We start from the raw sequence: 20,666 nt of genomic DNA, 5'->3' as shown, positions 1-20,666 counted from the left end.
GTAGATGTATGCTCCAAATGCTGTTTTAGGACAAGACTAATGCTCATCCCCTGCCTCTTCTGAAATGGAGACAATGCATTTCATAATGCAGAAAGATCAAATACACACTGAAGTTGCACTGGCTGCTGTCTTACTAGTGCATCTTTGCAGACTACTAGATACTCACTGCATAGAAGAACAGTGAACTGATGTAAGGCAGGTACTAACTTAAAAGCTATAGAAATGTTAATCTTTCTCATGTAAATAAATAATTTAAATAGCAATATAATTAAGGAATTTTATTCTGATTCCTTGTAAATCAGCCATACCTCACATCTAGTCAAAGCTAAATGAGGTCATAATTATTTCATTCCAATAGTTAGCAATATGCATTTAGCCATTTTATACTATATTCAAGGTGGAAAAGCAAATCTTATTTCTCAGGGTGTATAAAAGATTAATTTACAAAGGATTGATTTTCAATTAGGTCATTCTTATCTCATGTGTGTACATACATCTGAACACACAACAGTTGTATTAACCTGAAATTATATTTCCTATTTGGCATGTAAACTAAAATTGTCAACAATTTTGATGACCATGTCATAGCTATGACACAAACAATTATCTCAATCCAAAGAAGCATGAATACATAGTTTTAATGTGTGTATTTTTTATAATCACTACTCTGACTATTCTGTCCACATTCTACTGCATCTTTATTTATCCGTACATGTTATGGTGCCATTTGCTCAATCATGCTGATTGAGTCTGAACCTAAAGTAGCAATGTGTTAGTAATAAGACTCTATATACACTTGTGGTGTTAAAAGCTATGACAACAATCTCAATCAGACTAAAAACTAAACCCAACTCCCATGACTGAAATATTGGAAAGCAGAATTCTTCATTGCATTGAAGTATGAGCTGATTTCTCTTGAGAGACTAACTCCAACATATATAAAGGTCTTCTAAATTATCTATGCTAGATGGATCAAGTGTAAGAATTCAGAGTAAAGGAATCTATGCAAGTAACAGGTGAAATTCTGGCCCAAGAAAAAAGGAATTTACCTCTGCACTTCAGTACTGCCATCCTCAGCGATAGAGATGAACAAGGCAGACCTCCCCCAAAATAATAAATGCTTAGTTTTGGTATGTATTTTATTTATAAAATAATTTTGTCTGTCATGTCGAGATTCTTTGCTACTTACACAGTGCTTTTGATCCATGTTGAGATTTTTTTCTCCACGTTTAAAGGAATCAGAAATTTAAAGAAAAATATTGAGAACCTGTTACAATTAATGTTACCAGAAAATTAATTTTTGAAGGAAGATACGGAATCCTAATTTGAGAAGTGTGACAGTTGACAGATTTGAGAGAATTTTTGTATGTGAAGAAAATATATTTGATATATTATTTTATATAGTACTAAATGCTGATCATAAACATTCCTCTAGTTCAAATAGTAAGCACTAAATACAGCAATAGCTTCCCCACTGAATTCTCAACTCTATGGAAAGATGAACATCAATATATTACATAGCTCAATTTCAGGAACAGTCAGGAGGTAAAAGAGTTTTTGTGTTCTTTCCCTGGGCTACCCCCACAGGGCAAATCACTAATTTAACTGAAAGTAGCCACTTCACAAAAGTCCAACCATCATATTCTGTGTGTGCATATATATATTTACATACACATTCTTGTCTCTTGGTGTTTCTTCTGTTGACTGACTTAATGAAGCATACAGTGTTGGAAATAATGGTTTGGGGGGAAGGTTGGTTTGGTTTCTTTTTTCTTTTTTGCTTTGTGATGAAATTATTTTGAAAGTGGCTTTAAGAAAAAAAAGTCTCCCAAAAAAGTACTGCTAAATAAATTACAATTACATGTGCAAATATTATTATATATGGCTGCAGAACTGAGTATCAAATTACACTGAAAATGGCTTTTTAAACTTGCAACTACAAATGTGCCCTCAGGCTGACCCAGGAGTCCTTTCATTTCAGCACAAAGCCGTTTGCTGTTAAGTGCCATCCATTACAAACCTAAGATCACATGCAATTACAATTACACGGTCATTTGAATGTGCAATTGCTCATTTTTACACGTGCAATATTGATACTCTCTTTATAAATGTTTTCTGCTTTCCTGAATCATATCTAGTGCAGGGAACAGGAGTGACTGTGTCACTTCTTGCAATCTACAACATTTAGGAGCACAATCAGTATGTTAAAAAAATCATTTCCCTGATTAGTTCATCAAATAGAAAAACCAGCTGGTTTTGGGGTGTTTTTTTTCCCTACATGTAAGCATTTTGTTTACGCAGGTACAAAATCCCTTAATATTTATATTTTGCAACATAAAGTAAGTCTCTCTGGCTAGACCTGTCATTGGCCCTTCAAATTAACTACTATATATATATCAGGTATTTGAAAGAACACTAGATTATCATCATTTAAGAACATAAACAATACCAACCAAACGAAATAGAAATTTTCAGTAGTGTAACTGCTAGCACTAGACAAACTGGGAGACAACCTGTGAAAAATGCATATTTTATGATTGGCTTTTTGCAAATGTTACAATGAATATTATATGTGTAATGTTAGAAAGTTATGCTTTATTAATTCTCTTAAGTAGTGTGTTAAATATAGTTTTAGGTTACAACCTAATGTTAAAATAGAAACTCTGCGATACAGGATTTGTTACAAGCTGAAGCGAGAAGATGAGATAATCAAGAAACCCTTCACACAGAGATGTCAGCGAAGTGGGCCCATAAAAAGTTACAGCCTCCTTATCAGAAAAGACAAACATCTTCTCTCCGTCTTTTTGGAATCACCAGTATTAAGGAGAAGTTGACAAAAACCAGAAAAGTTCTCAATTAGCAAGGAATTTATGCATCATCTACGAGATATATGAATATGCAACAGACTATTAGTTTTAAGGTCATTCCTTTGTTCACAAAGTATGCTTGTCGTGACTTAGTGTCCGAGAGCATCCAGACGTCTGTAATTCTTTGCTTTTTATTGTCTTGTAATTGTCCTAACTCTAAATTTTATTACTCTAATTGCATTACTATTTTTGTAATCATTTTATTATCATTCAACTTTTAGAAATTTAAAAAAACCAAGTGGCGGGCTTTTTTCACAAACCGATGAGTTAATGTTTTTTCCTCTCCATGTTTTCATTTCCCCCAGGCGGTCCCGCTGCCACGCCGGCAGTGCCAAGTCCCGGCCGGCGTGCGGGTGATAACTGCTCCTGCCGGGATGGGCAGCGCCGCGCGGGGCAGCCACAACCAGCCCGAACATTCCCACCTTCCCAGCACCTCCAGAGGCAAAGCTTTCCAGCAAGCTCTCAAAATACCTGGCACACTACCTTTTACCCCTGTATTTTTTGTTCGTGCTCTTTCTCCTTGTTTTACAACCCAGAAGCAACCCAGATTATAGCCCCTATGAAAAACACATGCCGGGTTTTTTAGTGTTTAGTTCATCCTTAGCATATTTAAATATACAAAAATACTGGAAGAGTCTGTACTGGTGCATCTGTAGGTGATATCATTACAATATGTCAAGAAGGGTAGCGTCACTCTTGTGTAAATCTGGTTTGCAGCACCTGACATGCTTCTTTCAAAAAGCACAACAGCCCCACGAAAAACCATACCTTTATTTTAGTTGCCCCATTGACTTTCCATCAGTAACAGTTCTGGAGTAACAGCCAGAGACATTTAATATTTATGGACACTTGCATGTTAATAATTTATGATTAATTCTTATGTAGCTAAGGGAATGGTTCATAAGAATAGGAGAGCAACTGTTTTACATGACAATCTTGTGAGAATGGATAGTGGGTCAGAATAAACAGAACATGTCTGAGTATAAACTAGTTCACTTGGGAGGAATTACCTTAAATCAGACCTTAAACAGCAGAAAATGGATTTGTGAGTATGCAGATGTGCTGCACCAGTGCCTGCAAAGAGAAGGCTGATAGCACATCATGCATGAACAGTTCAGGAAACCAACTGGAAGATAATGTGTTAGGAGAGAAGAATGTAGGAGCGTGACATCTCTATATAATAGGCACTATTTCAGGGACAGTTTCATCTCTGAATACCTAAGTTAGTAAAATTCAGAGACTGCAGCAAAGCAGAGCCAATATGCCGATATGCTTGATGGAAACAATAAAACAATCTTTATAAACTAGCCAGGACTATAAACCTTGACAGTGGATATTAATAATTAATTACTTGTTATTTATGTGATTGTGTCCTTGGTGTTACCTTCCTATTCTGAACTTCTGAAGTTCTCAGTAGGTGATATGAAATACATATGTTAAAAAATAAGCAAAGACTTAAGAACTTTTAATTAATATTTTATACTTAAGTAAGGTGAAGTCCAGCAAACTAACATCAGGGAACTTCTGATTGCTTCTTCGGGAGTTAGCAGAATGTGTTCATTGTTATCATCGATAACAGGCTGTGAGCAAAAACTGAGAAAAACTCTGAATTTTCAAACCATACAGGATGCCATCACTTCTGCAGCTGAGAAGCCAGAGGTTGTTCTGGTCCCTCCTGCCCGGTGCCACGGGGCAGACTGGTGAGGGCAGTTTTCCAATTCACAGGCGGCTTTCCAAAGCCTGCAAACTGCCTTTTTCTTTCTCGATGAGGTTAGCTGTAGAGCCCTCACAGTTGTGTTCAGAAGTCACTTATTTCTAGCAATTTCCACTGACGGAAGAGGACGCCGTTTGTGCGACAGAGGAGGAGACACATTTATCCACCTCCAGTCCCTCTCAGGCGTAACCCCAGAGGGAGCCGGGCAGCAGCGCCTCGGCTCGCCTCTCTCGGCAGGGCCTCGTAGGGCAGCTCTCGGGCGCGCCCGCTGTCCCGAATCCCGGGGGAGCGGAGCGGGCCGAGCGGAGCGGAGCGGGCCGAGCCGGGGGAGCGGAGCGGGCCGGGCGGAGCGGAGCGGGCCGAGCGGAGCGGGCCGAGCCGGGGCCCGCGGCCCGACGTTGAACGACGCCGCCCCGCAGCACGCGGCCGCCGCGCGAGGCTCGGCGGGCTCGGCAGCGGCGGCGCGGGCGGGGCGGGGCGCTGCGGCGGCTGGCGGTGGGCTGGGCACCCCCCGGCCCACAGGAGGGGCGGCGGCCGGGCCGGGCGCCGAAGGGAGGTTTGGTTCCTTTGCGGGGCTGCCGGCGCGGTGCCATTTCGGGCGAGCGGGCGAGGTCAGTTTCCGCTTACTCGTGAGGATTTTTCACGAAAATAGCGTCAAATCCCCTTCACGCACTTAGGAAAGAGCCTTCCAAACACTGGTGATGGGCTCTTGGAAGATGGCTGCTGTCAATGTCCAGCCTGTTAAGATTGTAAAACCAATAATCACGGGTTGTGCAGAGGTGCTGCTAGGCCTGTTTGCTGGTGCCACAAGGCTGCCCGTGTGCTGGGCAGGTCCCCATGGAATGGCCCCAGGGAAGCGGTGCGGCCCTGCAAGGGGCAGTGCTTGGGATGCCGCCCTGCTGCAGGAGTCTCTCATGGAGGCACCTTATTTCTCAGCTATTAAAACGACTCCTTCACCACTTTCCCTGAAACTGATCAGAAAAAACACGCTATTAATCGAGGAGGTTGGACTAGATGACTTCGAGGTCTTTTCTAGAGTCTTCCTGCGGGAGGGTGAGGGAAGAGCGGCAGAATGTGTTGTTTTGCTGTCACCACACATCCTGTTTTTATTGTCAGACACTACAAAAAGGTGTGCTGCATTCTAGAAGCTAGCCAGCCTCTTAAACAGCTTTTCCTGTTTTTAAAAGTGTGCATATCATTTGTTGTCAGGGCATGAATGAAAACTTGCCTGTTTGTTGGGTTTTTTTTCACTCTTCTGATGCAAATGTGTATTATTACTGCATTGCTTTCTATGGAAATTCACTATCTAGGATAAATGTGATTTATACAAGCATTCCTAAGCTGGGTAAAATGAAATATGTAATCCCTATGTGTAGTTTTAGTTAATTCAGCTGCAGGAATTTTCATTGATGCTTTTGACTACAGCTTTGAAGTCTTCCTTTTTTAAGATGAGCAGGTAGGAAAGTCAGAAAATACAACCAGATTTTTTTTTTCCTAGCTTTAGTTAAGCTGTTCTGATTCATAGGGTAACCATCAAACAGTTGGTTTCTAGACCTGGGCAGGCTCAAACTTCTTATGTTGGAAAATTGTTTTTTGACTATGTTAAAAGTGTTCAAAAATTATAATGTAGTAAATTATCAGATGATTTTTAGTTTTCTTCCTATAATATAAAGACCAACTAAAGTTGCGTATGATACTGGGTCTAATGGCCTAGCTTCTCTTTTCATATTTTGTACTGAAAATTGATAATATAGTTGTAACTCTTGCAGTCGTGGTTATTTCTTGAATTTTTTTTCTATTACGATTAGTATCTTGTCTTGTAAACTTTCTCGGAGAAAAAAAAAGTATCATTTTTATTGTGGCAGTGTTCTTTCTTGTATGCTTTTTCTCTAAAAAAAGCTGAACTTCCTTTAAATCATAAAATCAGTTCACAAAAGAGATGGGAATGAGAGGGAGATACATTAAGATACAGATACTACAAATGAGCATTTTCCAACTGATTGCTTACTTCAAGTGTGAGATTTTTCAGCCTAGCTCCACCTTAGCAGGTTTTGATGCTTCTATAATAGCTAAACTGAGTGGGGAGATACACAATTTAACTAAAGCAGCTATTAAAAAACAGTCTTGTAAGTTTATATAGATATGTAAGGAACTCCTGTGCAGATTGATAAGGGGTATGCTGATACTAATTAATTAAAAACCCATTGAACTAAAATGTTAGAAACTCCTGTATTTCCATCATGTCCCCATCTCTTTTCTCCAAATGCATACATAGACATACAGGGAAAGAATCTTCTTAAGAAGAAGCTAGGGTAGCTCAATTGGAAGGAAAAATGAGAGAAGTGTCTGATTCTGTCTTCATGCAAATTTTGTCCAGCACATTCAATCATCTAAAAAATTTATGCATTGTACCATTCTGCTTTTTCCTGCCCAGATATAATATTGCCTTGTCAAATACAACTAACAAGGAGTAGGTTGATTGCTCTTTTTACTTAACATCCATATGTCAAACTGAATGATAATGATTTCAACTGCTTTTTTGAAGTGCGATGTTTCAAAATGTTACAGAAGCAAAAAAGTTTATTGGTAAATCCCTTCAGCCAGCACGACCTGTGCATCAACTGTCTTCTAAACAAGGTGAGTAGCATGGCTAAGGTGCAGTTCACTTTACCAAAGTTTGTGTTATATTTCAGGAAGTAACAAGGATGTGTATTGTGTCTTGTTTTGTTTTGTTTTTAAATTACTTTGTTAAGATACAGTGAGTAAATTCCTTGCTGTGTGTTGATCTTAGTCCATAATCTCTGTGATAAAATCTGAATTTAAACAGTATTAGATTTATGCAGAGCTTTGTGGTACTGCTCTTCTAGCTTGGCATCTGAAATGTAGCTTCAGAAAGCTGGATCAGGCTTCTCTTTTAAATTTGGATTTCCTGGGGTGGCTGATCCTACTATTGAAAACATAAAATACACACAATTTAACAGATTATTTAGGTTTTATTGCAAGTACTGATGCCTCAGGTACAGCATACTGCACTGCATTGTTCTTATCTAGCTTTCATACAAATTAAAAACAAAAAACCCCAAAAAACTTTTAAGAAAAATTCAGTATTTATGTCAGATGTGAATATTTTGGTTAAAATTTTAAATTTCTATAGATTAAAGCCTAGATATTTCAGTATTACAGTTGTTATTGTTAAGTTAGAAACTTTTGGTGGCTAGAAAATCATCGGCTGTGCTGATGTGGACTGAAGCTAAGTGACATCATATATTTTTACTTTGTATAAAATTTATGGAAGAAACAGAAAAGGAGTCCTGTGGTGATGTAGAGCTTCTAAGTTGTGCATAAATGCCTGTATAATCTCTGTGCAGCAAGGAATGTTCTTGGGGCAAGTATCACAAAATAATGCTGTAGTGAAATTATTTTTTGTTAATGTTTTATGCTCACCAGCATCACCCATTGCATTAAACATTCGGACTGAATTACCCAGCAGCACTGAAGTATGTTTGAAGAGTAAGGTTGACTGGGTGAGTATTGAGGAAATACATTATTATTTGTAAATTGGAGGTCAACTGATCTGTTGTGTAATCAAATGAAAGCTATTTCCAGCTTGGAGTGTCCTTGACTCTGAATGTTTTAAACCAGCAGTGTCAGAACCATTGAAAAGAATTATGAGTTTCAGAAATGCCTTTCTTTGGTATTTGCATGCACTAATAGCTGAAAAGTGCAGCTTAGGAATTTAAGATTCTTATGAAAATCTGTGTGGCATTTCTTTAGTCTTCATTGAGTTTAAGTCAGCTCTTTTAAACATAGAGTACACGTATTCTGTCTTCACTTATGTGTAAATAATAAAATCAGAATTTTTTTTGTTAGCACGTGCGCAAATTCATTTGAGACAGCAAACATCATAAAACTTTATGCTTTATTGCTAGAGGTACTTTGAACATGGTATGGATATGTTTTTCAGACTTGAAATTGGTTGTAGGTATCTGCTGGTAAATGAAATTTGAAGTCTTCCAACTTGGATGCTTCATGTTGCATAGCCTGGATTTGACTTTCTGTTGATTCTGATTTGAATGTATTTTCAGAGCATTGATGATGGGGGCTTTTGTTAGAGCAAATTCCTTAATTTTTACTTTATTTTTTTATTATTTTAGATGAGTTTTAGTAACCCAGTAATCCTTCTTTTTTGTATTAAGCTTCTGCAAGTTGCCTTTGACTGTAAAAAAATTAAAAAAAAAAATCAAGGTCTTGGGAGCCTATCTTTGGTCCGACATGGGGAACTTAACACTTACACTTGTCTCTTGAGCAGTAATTACTGAGAAGAGCAAACGACTCCCTTTTAAATAAACCTCTGGTCATCAGTGTTGTAATATTCAGTTTCATCAGTATTTAGCTACATGTAGCTGCATTTTGCCTTTGTTTGATATAGGTATAGCTGTATTTTTTATATTTTTAAAATTTTTTCTTTAATGCAGCATATAGAAAGTCTTTTTAACAATACCTTCGACCATCTTCTTTTTGCTAAGTGAGACAATCCAAGTTCATTGTTTGGTCTTAAAGAAAGTCCTTCCTGCTTTTATTATTCCCAAATGTAGCAGCTTGTGGCTGCATTCTTGGTGGGGTAATAGAAAAGGAAGGGATAATTGTTTTCTTTTTAAAGACTAGCACTTCAAAATTCTGTGTAAAATATGTCTCTCAAATATGTTCATCTGTATTGTCTTATTGAACTATTCCTTTTATTGTATGTAATCAAGAGTAACATTCTACATGTTCAAATTAAACTGTGCTACAACTGTTACTTTTAACAAAGAAACATATATCCTTTTTTTAATATGCTTGAAGGAGATAAGCTTCATAACTTTCCTTCCTATCTTAGTCATCTGAAATGACTGAAGTGAAGATCTTAACTCAAGCTGTGATGCTCTGTCAACCAAAACAACATGAATCAGGAGCAAAAAAAGGTAAAATACTGCATGGGGAGCAATGTCAAGATTGTATTTTCTGGATGGAGGACAAGTGAACTCCGAAGTGATGTAGGCTGCACTTTGTTTTTACTGTTCAACTAGTTTGGAGAGCAGTGTGTAAGTTTTCTGCTTTTCACATAACACTCTAGAGAAGGTGTAAAAGTTGATCATAACTGAGGTAGAAAACTTCCACTGGTAGAGCTGCTTGCATATAGGGATATAACTGTCTTAATAAAATCTCAAACAAAGCCAACAAATCAAACAAAAAAATGCAAGAAATCCCCTGAAAAAACAGACCCCAAACATAAAAAAGTTCTTCACACAAAATCCTGGGTTTGTATAGATTGCTTGTGAGTGTAAAACTACACATTTGAGTTGCATCCTTTAGCCTGCTGCAGGGTTCAGTTGTGGCATACAGACTGTTGAATGTAATCAAGTTAAGAACTCAGCATTTTGGCTTCCTTGTCCTGCTCTTACTACAGTGGTTCTGAAAGAATAGCACTTGAGTGGTTAGATATGAATTAATTTTTTTTATGATTAATCCTGGACTATTTGTTTTTGTGTCAGTACTGTCCTTAAGGTTTGATCCTTATGTTTTTGTCTCTGTACTGCCTGCCACTGTACTCACAGAGAAATGATAGTTTAACCAAATCAAAATTTTACTCTTCTTTTTTTTTTTCATTAAGGTATAATCTCCGATTTCAAATGCATTCTCACAGTACTTCTCTGCCATGTTTCCTACCTAATTCTTCATTCTTAAACATGTCACAGAAACTGCATCAGTGACCCAGGTTAAGGTCACCAGTTTGTTGAGACAATTTCTTTTGTCTGTATCTGCCTGTAATCAGGCAGCCATCTGTAATTTCCAATTCTTGAGTAATCTCTGCAGGTGTAGTTTGATCTTTTGCTCTTTGTGCTCAAAATTTGAAAGAACTCTATTAAGTTTTAATGAGGCTTTTATATTTTCTTTCAGTCTGAGGTTACCATCTCTCAGATTCTGGAGCATTAGTTTGGTTCTGTTGTGTGTTACTGATTTGAAAATAAGTCTTCCATGTATCTTCTTTCAAGCTGAGGTTAATTTGTTCTATTTTTGATCTTGATAAAGAAAAGAGAGTTCTATTTTTTGGACGTAGTTAAATGGCAGATTTATCAAGTTCTATCTGTTTGGTGGTGTCTTTCTGATTCTTTGTCCTTGATTCTGCTTGTGGTGGGTAGAGATTGTTTTGTTCTACAAGATCTTGAACATCTCATCAGATCCTGGTCTCTTGCATAATCCAATACTTTGGATCATCTTCAGTGGTTAATTGCTCCACACTGTCAAACTTTTTCTCACACTTCTTTTCAAAGGGCCTTTGTTTGTTTGCTAGATAGTTGTAATCTTTTCCTTTAGAGTTACACAACTCTAGAAGTCTTACTATTCAGCTACTGCTTACAAATAAGTCTTTTGTTTTCTTTTTTTTTCCTTGCAGAGTACAATTTCTTCTAGAGCTATGTTTATGTTCAGCTGTACTTTGGGCTCAAGATAATAATTTCCATTTGATATCTCTTCAGCAGAACTGTGCTTTCAATTATCTGTCTCAGCAGTTCTTAACTGCAGCATGGGGTTTCCATGGACCCACTTCTTAAGCTTTTCCAGATCCCTCTGGATGCTAGCCTGTCCCTCAGGTGTGTCAGCTGAACCACTCTGCTTGGTGTTACCTGCAATTTGCTGAGGGTGCAGTTGATCCCAGTGTCATAGATGAAGATACTCAACAGTACTGCTGGGCCAAATATGAAACCCTGAGGGATGCCACTCGTCACTCACTGATCTACATCCAGACATGGCCACTAATCTTTGGATCATAGGATACTTTGGGTTGTAGGGGACTGAAAAATCATCAAGTTCTAACCCCCTGCCATGGGTGGGGACACCTGCCACTAGACCATGTTATTGAAAGCCCCACCCAGCATGATGTTGAACACTCCCAGGGATGGGGCATCCATAACTTCTATGTGCAGCCTTTTCCAGTGCCTCACCATCCTCACCGTAAAGAATTTCGTTCTATCTAACCTAAACCCACTGTCCCTGAGCTTAAGGTCATTGCCCCTTTTCCTATCACTACATGCCTTGGAAAGTCTCTGTCTAACCCTCCTGTAGGCCCCCATTCAGTACTGGAAGGCTGCCCCAAAGTCTCCCAAGAGCCTTCTCTTCTCCAGGCTGAACATCCCCAACTATCTAAGCCTGTCTTCATAGGAGAGGTGTTCCAACCCTGTGATCAACTTAGGGACTCTCCTCTGCACTTGTTCCAACATGAGATCAGATGCAATTGTCCAACCAGTTCCTCATCCAGTGAACAGCCCCCCAATCTAATCTACATCTCTCCCGTTTAGAGAGATGGATGTGGTGGGGGATTGTGTCAAAGGCCTTACAGAAGTCATAATCTTCATAGGTTTTTAATCAGGGGAGGTAAAAACAAGATAAAAGTTTTAAAGTATGCTCATATTCTTTAAACTGTTTTTTTTTTCAAAGTTACCCATATGCCCTCCCTTAGGTTCACCATTTTTTGTTTGTGTTCAGAGGCAGGAAAAAATTCATGTCATAGTTGTTATCAGCTTCTCTCTTTTCAACATCCTATAAGCTGAGAAGCAAAAACTGTTGTCCATCAGGTGACAGTGTGTCATGTTTTGACACTGGCACAATGCCAGTGCCCCCATGAGAATGCAATCTCTCAATTGAATGCTGTGAAATGCAATCGAGAGCAGAGGAAAGCAGGCCCAAGCTTAATAACAGAAAAAAAGCTTTATTAAGCTACTACTATAAAAGAAAGAAAGGAAGGGGAAAAAAAAACAAACCACACAAAGATCAAAATGAAAACCTTGCAAAGCATTCCTCCTCCCACCACCCAACTCCAACAAACCACAACGAGACACAATCTGGACCCCAATCAGGTTTCCACCCTTCAGACAATCGATACCCAGTCCATCGAGGGAACAGGAGTCTCTCCTGTGCCACAGACCCCCAGGAAACACAGCTGGCACTTCCTGTGCTTCCATGTCACACATGGCACTGCCCGGAGAAAAAGTTTGCCATGGTGACCCTTCTTTCCATGCACAGTGCTCTCACCACCAATGCCTGGATGGACAGACTGCTTTTAGGATTTTTCCTTTCAAGGATGCCCTGCCAAGGGGGGGAAAAAAAACAACAGTTCAGTTTTTCATCTTTGGGACCACAGTCGTCCCCCCCCCCCCTGTCCCCCCCCCCTATTTTCCCCCTGGGGCCAAGGGTCCAAGAACAAAGATCTTCTCCTTTGAGGACAGGGGGCACCACCACAAACCCCCTCCTTTTCTCTGTTCGCTCCACTTCTGTCTTTTCCCAGCTGAAGCAGGTCTCTTGACTCACTGGCATCCTCCTAAAATAGTCTCTCTTGAAGGAGAAGATTGATTTCAGTCAGTGGCTACCAAGGAAAAAGTCCATCGAAAAGCCACTCCTTGTCCCCCTCCCATCTAGAATTTTTCCTTCTAACATCCCAGGGTCCAAGCTATCTCTCTTCCTCTCTTTCAAACCAAGGAGGGGAAAAATTTCACAAAACTTTCATTTCTCAAGGAAGGGTTAAAAGTCCTGACTCCCTGGCTGGCTCTCTGCCCAGATTCTCCGGCTCCCACAGGCGGCTGAGCACCTTGCGGCCCCCGCCTTGTTCTTCTTCCTCGAGATTAACTGCTGATAAAAACTGCTGATGTCTCTTTCTCTCTCGAGACAGAGAGAGAGACTCTGGGGGGGAACAGAGACATCCCAGGTTTCTCCACCCTTCCATCTGCAGGGGCCAACTTGGTTCCAGTCCCTCCACCCTTGAGCCCACCTCAGTCAGGCCCATGGGCCTTCCCCTCCCCACCCAGCCACAGCCGAGCAGGGGAGAGGCTGCACTGCAGCTGACCGGAACCAAAGAGAGTGAGTTCTCTTGGGAATTCTGCTTTTAACCCCTCTGTGTTCTCAGAGGCGTGTCCACCTTCAATTGGTCAATATCCAAATTGACCTCGTCCTTCCAGAAAAATTATTTTTCCATGTCAAACCATGACACATAAAATAAAAGTGTAACAATCTTTCAGGAAGCCCATCATTCCTAAAGGATTCTTCTTCATCTTCTTCATCTAGGACCAGAGATGAAGTTTGTTCCTTCTTTGCCTAATTCCTTTCATCTTGTTTCTGCTCTTGTTTGAGAATATCAGCTTGAATACAGACATTGCTAAACATACTGTATCCAAAACTATGCCATGGTAGACATAGTGCTATAAATTTGAATGAGAAACCTTAATGTTCTGAGCAGAGGCTCTGACTCTTGTTGACCCAACACAACCCCTCAAAAATATTTCAGTGCTATTAATCTGTTTGCCATTTTACGTGCAGCAGATCTTGTCATTACTTTTAGGTGTTGAAAGACATTTAACTTATTAGCTTCAAGAAAAGAGATATTCTGTTTTTGTTATCTGTCCCTTTTTTGTTATCTGTCCCTTAGAAATAGGTGCCACTTACTTAGGAGTGAGTTATAAACAGATTTTCTTGTGGGTTTCAAGACCAGTTTGTCGTGTTTCTGCTAATGAGAACTGTGAGATCCCCAGCCTTGCTCTGGGGTCTCATATGGTGGTGAAATTCCTCCTCCAACCCGTGCTTCCAAAGAAAAACTCCGCAGGCTTAGCTGTTCGGTCTCAAGGCAGTTTATTGCTAGTTATCTAACATTATGTTCTTGGACTGCGGCTGTTTGATCAGCGGCCTGGGCAGAGGCACACACACACCCTGACATCCTCTCTATCTGCTGTCTTCTTCGTCTCTCTCTCCGCCCAGGGCTGCTGCTATCTTTTGTAAGATATATTACGTATAACATGTTTACAATTATTCCCCAATACCTACTACCTACGTTGCCAAGTGTTTTTCTACTCTAAACCAATCTGTGAGTGCCAACATCACCAAGAACATGGAGATAAGGAAAAAGAAGGAGGAAGAACAGGATCAGCCCACTTTCCTCCATCTTAGAACTTCTGACCCCCATGTACAAAGTAAAAACCCCCCTGTACAATACTAAAAAAAAATTCCCTCTACTTTGTAACTACTTTTACTATAATATCTAAACTTTTGTGACTGCTTGTTCCACCTCCAAAGTTGATAATTCATTCCATGGCTCAAACTCAAAATCACAGCTGTTTCCAGCTGTCTGCCAGGGTCTAGAATGCTTCTGACCAAGGCCTGGAACCTCTAAAAATGTCTGAGAGACATTTTGAGTTCCCACAAGAGCAAGATACAGGGAGTCTGGTGTAAGGTTGGATTCACTTTTTTCTTCTTTTGTGTTGATTTACTATGTCAGTTTGCTACAGTTAGTGTAATGCCCTGTAATTTACTTCAGAATTTCCTGATGTCAGATAAGACCTAAATTAGTTCTGTTTTTAAAACTGATTCTTATATTCCACGTGTAGCATTTCTATCATTCTGTAAGTTACCAAATAATTTTTCTGAATTTCCAATCTTAGTCCCTTAAACAAGAATGTTTAACTTAGTGATTTTGTATATTCACAGAAAGGATCCAATACAGCAGAGATTTCCTTCTGAAGCTTTCAAATGTTTCTCTCTCTCAGAAGAAACCAGAGTTTCTTCCTGATCACCCAGTTGTACTTGAAAAGCCAGTAAGTGCATTTTTTTGTAGTGAGTGAAGTCGTAAAATCACCTATGAAATTTTTGATAAGCCATTTGACAGGAAACATTTTCCTTCAAACTGGCCTGCTGAATTGGTAAAACCTTCAAAGGACAGTCTGCAATTCAGCACAACTTTTGTATGTAACTTCTCCGGCTGGTATTTGACATCTTATCCTGGGCAGTACCATATAAAGGGAAAGGGTTTTAAATTTGTTTTCAGGAAAAAGAGATATGTTTCCATGTTTTCAAAATAAAAGAGAACAATCTTGATAAATTTCCATCTTGGTAAAAATCTTAATCCAATGTTTGAGTTGTTCATGCAAAAGTGTCCACTACAAAACCATCAATGAGCTCAGTGCAGTTTTTATTATCAATATCTTTGGTGTTTGGTTTTGGGGAGAAATTAATAGAAATGAATGATGAATGTGAAGGATATCCATGTGTGCTGCCCTTCAATGTTTATGATTAAATAATCCTCAAATACTTCATATGCTAGGAGAAAATATCTACTGGACCACATTCCAGACCCCAAGTGTGGGGAAATTTTCTGTGTAAACATCTTATCTAATTAGGCGACATACTAGGTTACTTTTGAGACCATTGGGCTGTCGTTCTGCTAGAAATAGTATTCCTATTATGGAAAAGTATGTCCACATGATTACTGTGTTGGCCACATTTGGAGGCATTTTTAAACTTTAAAAATTTCTGTCCTTTGAAAAAATAAAAATAAAAATTAACTAATATATGACCAAAATCAGCTTTCCCTGATCTTACTTTTTATATATTTCTATTTATCCTCAAGATGAAAGCTTTGTTTGTTTGAAAACCTGCTTTCAGATTCAAAAGTCTCAGCTCTAATTTACTAACTTTCCTCCCTCTCCCACCACCTGTGTTTCTAAGAGTGGCAAATTTTGATAATCTGTACACTTTCAGATGTTTACATTCCTAGGATAAAGGAAGGTCCCTGTACAGAAATCAGTGAGATCACCTAGTTCAACCAAAATTTCAGCCCTGTTTTTCTGCACAGAAACCAGAGGGATTGACAAGATGCATGTGTAAATAAAATGAATGATACTTAAAAATGGCAGAAGGTGGCCTGTGAATAAATTTCTAATGACAAACCGACAATCCTACAGTGTCAGTGAGCTTGTATTTTGGAGCAGGTGGTTTTCAACATTTTGCTGCTGAACTGAGTATTCAGACAGTTCATGTCTATCTAAGATTTTCCTAGTCCTGAATTTTTTAAGCCACTGCTGAAATATGTGCCCTCTTATGAGTAAAAGTTGTATTGTCAGATGAAGAAAACTTCCTATAATGACTTGTAGAAGGGAGATGCAGTTGTTACAATTGGTGGACTGTGGACTGCATTTGTCCCAAAGGACGCTGGGGTTTTATTGAGATATGGGGATACATAGCTCAGCATTTGAACAGATGTTACTACTGTGTTGACACACAGTAGGAAAAATTTAGGTGAAGTCTTTATGATTAATGAAAACAGAACTGTTTGCTATAATAAAAAAGAATCAAAATTGTGGCATGAACATGGAGTAGAAAAGAGTTACAAGCAGACTGAAATAAAAACTTCAAGTGAACTTTTGTAACAGAAGTAATTTGAGGGTTGATTTGTTTTACAGGTAAAGAACAAACCTTTCATTGACATCTGCAAGAAGTGACATGTTGTTTGGAAGATCCGAAGTCTGTCACTGAGGCAGCTACATTTGATGTAGGTCTTCAAGACTTTTGAAGGTACTTGGGTGCCTGCAGATGGAAGTACAACCCTGTGAAACCTATGAAAATGCTGTTTTCTTCCTGTAATTGCTTGAATTCTTTAAGAAACAAATCTTTAATTTGTAATGCCTGAAATGGCACTATGATTAAAGGGGAAAATAAAAAATTTTACATATTGGTGTGGCAGAATTTTGTCATTGAGTTGTTTTTGTTATGTAGCCAGATATTTTGCCTGACCATAAATTCTAAATAAATACTTGACTTGGACTTTTTGATTGCTCCCAACTCCCTTCCTCAGAAGTAAAAAAGAACAAGTACTGGCTGTGTCAAATAGGGTATCTACTCCTCTAGTAGTAGAGAGGTTTTATTTTTTTTTTTGACAAAACTTGACTTCCTTCTTCTTAATTTGAAATCTTCATCTTGACACAAGGTATTCTGTAATATCTTGTGGATATACATACCTTCTTTCAAGGTATGAAGTGTCTTATTAGTAATAATTTCACTAACCAGAGAAAATTTCTCTCGTTCTGCATCAGGAGATCTGCCTATACACTACATTCTTTAAAGTTCTTTGAAAATAATTGTCCAGTGTTCTTGACTGAAAAGTGAAAGTAATAAGAAAAACTGAGGAACAAGACAGATTTTAATCCTATGTCTTATGTGGGTAAATGGGTGTACCAATGCAAACTCAATTCTCTCTTTTTCCCTTAAATTAGTATGGTATCCAATACTGAAGTGGAAAGCAGTAGTTCAAGAGTTTCCTGAAAGCATCTATCAGTTTACAGGCATCAATAATAAATATTTTGTATGAGTAGAATTAACTTCTAAATGTGTATTTAGACCTATAATAATATAATTTGCATACTGCAGACAATTTTTTACCCTCTGTCACAAATGATAACGAAAGCTATATGAGGATATGTTAAATGGCAATTGCAGTAATGCAAAGGCCTGTCAAGTTGCATTGGATCAGCACTAGATTTCTTTTTCCGAATGATGCAAATAAATATTTTTGTTGGTTAGTTTTTAATCACTGGGAATTCCTTAGAGTGAGTCATATGGATCTTTTTTTCCAGTATGTGTCAAAGACAATTTCTGTGTGTAGCTCTCAAAACTCCTAAGTGTAACTTCTCAAACTTCTTCTTGTGTATGATTCATCAAAGTGTTTGTTTACTGGTATATATAAAAAGGTGAGTAACTCTTATAAGGACATATGAGCTGCTACAACTTTTCTCACCCTTCCAGCACCTAATTGACATGAAGTTCTAAAGCAAGTTACTGTAAGAATGATTTTAATACATTTTTCCTAGTGAAAAGGAAAAATGTCACCAATCTTACTGTAGTATGTAATTTTTAAGGATTTTTCCCTGAATCTGTGTCACATGTCATTATTTCCTTTGTTGGTAGGTCAGTAGTGACAAAAGAACCCCATGCTATACACTAGCCTAACATCTTGGCATAGTAAAAACAGCAGCCAGATGTTCAGGAGTATGAGTAGATTTACTTTGATTAAGACAAGAAACCTTTAAACTTATACACATGTCATTTGTGAGGGTAATTACAGTGCCCTTTTACAAATGGACAGATTGGTAGCTGGATCATGTCAGTACAGGAAAGCCTTGGACTTTAGTGTTAGAAGCATTCACTGAGTTACTGTGAGAGAGATAAAGGTGAAATTTGTAATGTGGGCACATAAATTGAGATGTGCATGTATCCCTCTCTGACATCCACATGAACCAAGGCCTCATGAATTTCATTGGCAAAGGGCTTGATTCAATTGGTTAAAGGCAGGCATCTGTGTCATCCGAGACTCACCTGGAATTCCAGTCCGCATGCTGCGTGGGCCTGGTGTAAATGACAAACTAGAGGTAACACGTGTCATCCTCAGCTGGGAGATAGAGACCACTTGGTGTCCTCTACAGTAACTCACATGCACTAGATCCCTTTGTTTAGGCAAAGAACTCACCTCAGAACTTTACTGATAAAATGAGAGCCGAATTGCCTTGGTCACATGCAGGAACCTAAATGTGATGCCTTTCTTAATCTTGAGCTCAGACCTTGTGATTTCTGGAATACAGGACCTTACTGCAATGAAGACTGCTTGTTTATAGTTGAAATTCCCTTTTCAATTACATATGGTAACATTTTTTGTTGAAAAGAAATGAAACAAGACAGTATTTTATTGAACATGATTTTAAAGTTTCTTTTTGGGTACTGTTTGTAACCTTAGACTGCTAAATGGATGGAGAGAGTGGTCATGTAGCATGCTGAGCTTGTGACCCTGCTGTGGAGGTGTGAGATTACAGTGGTTGCTTGCCCATTCTTGGGGCTGAAGGCCCATATCCTCCTCAGATGCAGGTGAAAACACCATGACTTGCCAGGGAATCAAGTATTGCTACTTCCAGGTCTTACAGAATCACAGAATATCTTCAGCTAGAAGGGACCCACGGGGATCACTGAGGTCCAGTTCCTGGCCCTGCACAGGATACACTTAGACTCATACCATGTGCCTGAGAGCATTGTCCAAAAGCTGCTTGAACTCTGTCAGGCTTGGTGCTATGACCACTGCCCTGGTCCAGTGTTCCTCCACCCTCTGGGTAAAGAACCTTTTCTTAATGCCTAACCTCAGTTTCCCCTCATACAACTTTATTTTCCTTGGGTCCTGTCACTGGTCATCAGAGAGAAGAGATCAGTGCCCGATTCTCCTCCTCATGAGGAAGTTGCAAACTGCAATGAGGTTTCCCCTCAGTCTCCTCCAGGCTGAACCAACCAAGTGACATCAGCCACTTCTTGTATGGCTTCCCCTGCACGCCCTGCATGATCCTCATGGACCTCCTTTGGAAACTTTATATCTCTTTTAGATTGTTGTGCCCAAAACTGCCCCCAGGACTTGAGGTGAGGCTGCCCCAGTGCAGAGCAGAGTGGGACAATCCCCTCCTTTGCCTGGCTGGTGATGCTGTGCCTGATGCATCCCAGGACAGGGCTGGCCCTCCAGACTTCCAGGGCACTGCTGGCTCATATTTAATCAACCAGGACCCCCAGACCTGGGGGGGGTCTGGGTGTGAGGGCAGTCTGGCTGCAATCTCTGCCACCCCACTGATGACCAGGTCGAATGAGCTGACCCAGCTGGTCTGGTGGGCATCCACTTCCTCCTCAATGCTCCATGTGCATCCCTACCAAAGCTGCAGCCTGGTTGAAGAGGGTGATCTCCCCCCATGGAGATGGTGCTGTTCATCTGTCAAGGGTACACAGCAGCCCTGCCCCCTGCTAGAACCAACCTCCAAACAAGTTCAAGGTCTATGGCTATTTATGCTTTAACTGCAGTTTCTCTAATGATTTTGCAGTGACTTGACTGAGAGCTAAAGAAAATATTTTCTGAGTGGTCAGGACATCGAGGTTGTGCAGTCTGGAGATCTGTAGTGACAAGAGATAGGCAGATATGTTTCCCCTTGGGAGGGTAAGGGCTGAGTCTGTTAAGTGCTGCCTTGCCTTGTGAACAGAAAATATCCTGGTGGAAGTTCTGTATTAGGGCAAAGGGTTTTTCCTATGTTTATTCTTTTCATTAATGACTTACAGCTTCTTTGCAGACATATATGAATTTTCAGGTGTGTTCAGGTTCATACTTCTTTCTTTTGTAAAAGGAGACCACAGCATTATTAAGTAATGGTTGTTTATTAATGCATTAATAAAACTTCACAAATGTTTACTCATACATTCGAGACATACTTTTCTGA

The 20,666-nt window shown here is 39.4% G+C and overlaps 1 protein-coding gene across 1 annotated transcript; it reads left to right on the top strand.

Moving 5' to 3' along the window:
- Positions 1-5,027: 5,027 nt before the first annotated feature.
- Positions 5,028-19,828, top strand: C2H8orf88 (chromosome 2 C8orf88 homolog). Its single transcript, XM_077786024.2, has 6 exons — positions 5,028-5,192; positions 7,127-7,218; positions 8,029-8,105; positions 9,458-9,542; positions 15,088-15,194; positions 16,839-19,828. Exons 2-6 carry the CDS (start codon positions 7,131-7,133, stop codon positions 16,875-16,877), a joined length of 396 nt encoding a protein of 131 aa, XP_077642150.2. The 5' UTR covers positions 5,028-5,192; positions 7,127-7,130; the 3' UTR covers positions 16,878-19,828.
- Positions 19,829-20,666: the final 838 nt, after the last annotated feature.

Source organism: Lonchura striata, chromosome 2 (genome assembly GCF_050655825.1).
Source record: "Lonchura striata isolate lonStrDom1 chromosome 2, ASM5065582v1, whole genome shotgun sequence".
In the NCBI taxonomy this organism is placed as follows: domain Eukaryota; kingdom Metazoa; phylum Chordata; class Aves; order Passeriformes; family Estrildidae; genus Lonchura; species Lonchura striata.
This window is presented reverse-complemented; position numbering and strand designations above follow the sequence as displayed.

What these genes read in the sequence shown, in the direction of transcription:
- C2H8orf88 (XM_077786024.2), top strand. Translation starts at nt 7,131, where the DNA reads ATGTTTCAAAATGTTACAGAAGCAAAAAAGTTTATTGGTAAATCCCTT. An exon ending in TGAAGAGTAAGGTTGACTGG is followed by an intron (nt 8,106 to 9,457) that starts GTGAGTATTGAG and finishes TTCCTATCTTAG; the next exon opens with TCATCTGAAATGACTGAAGT. An exon ending in CAGTTGTACTTGAAAAGCCA is followed by an intron (nt 15,195 to 16,838) that starts GTAAGTGCATTT and finishes TTTGTTTTACAG; the next exon opens with GTAAAGAACAAACCTTTCAT.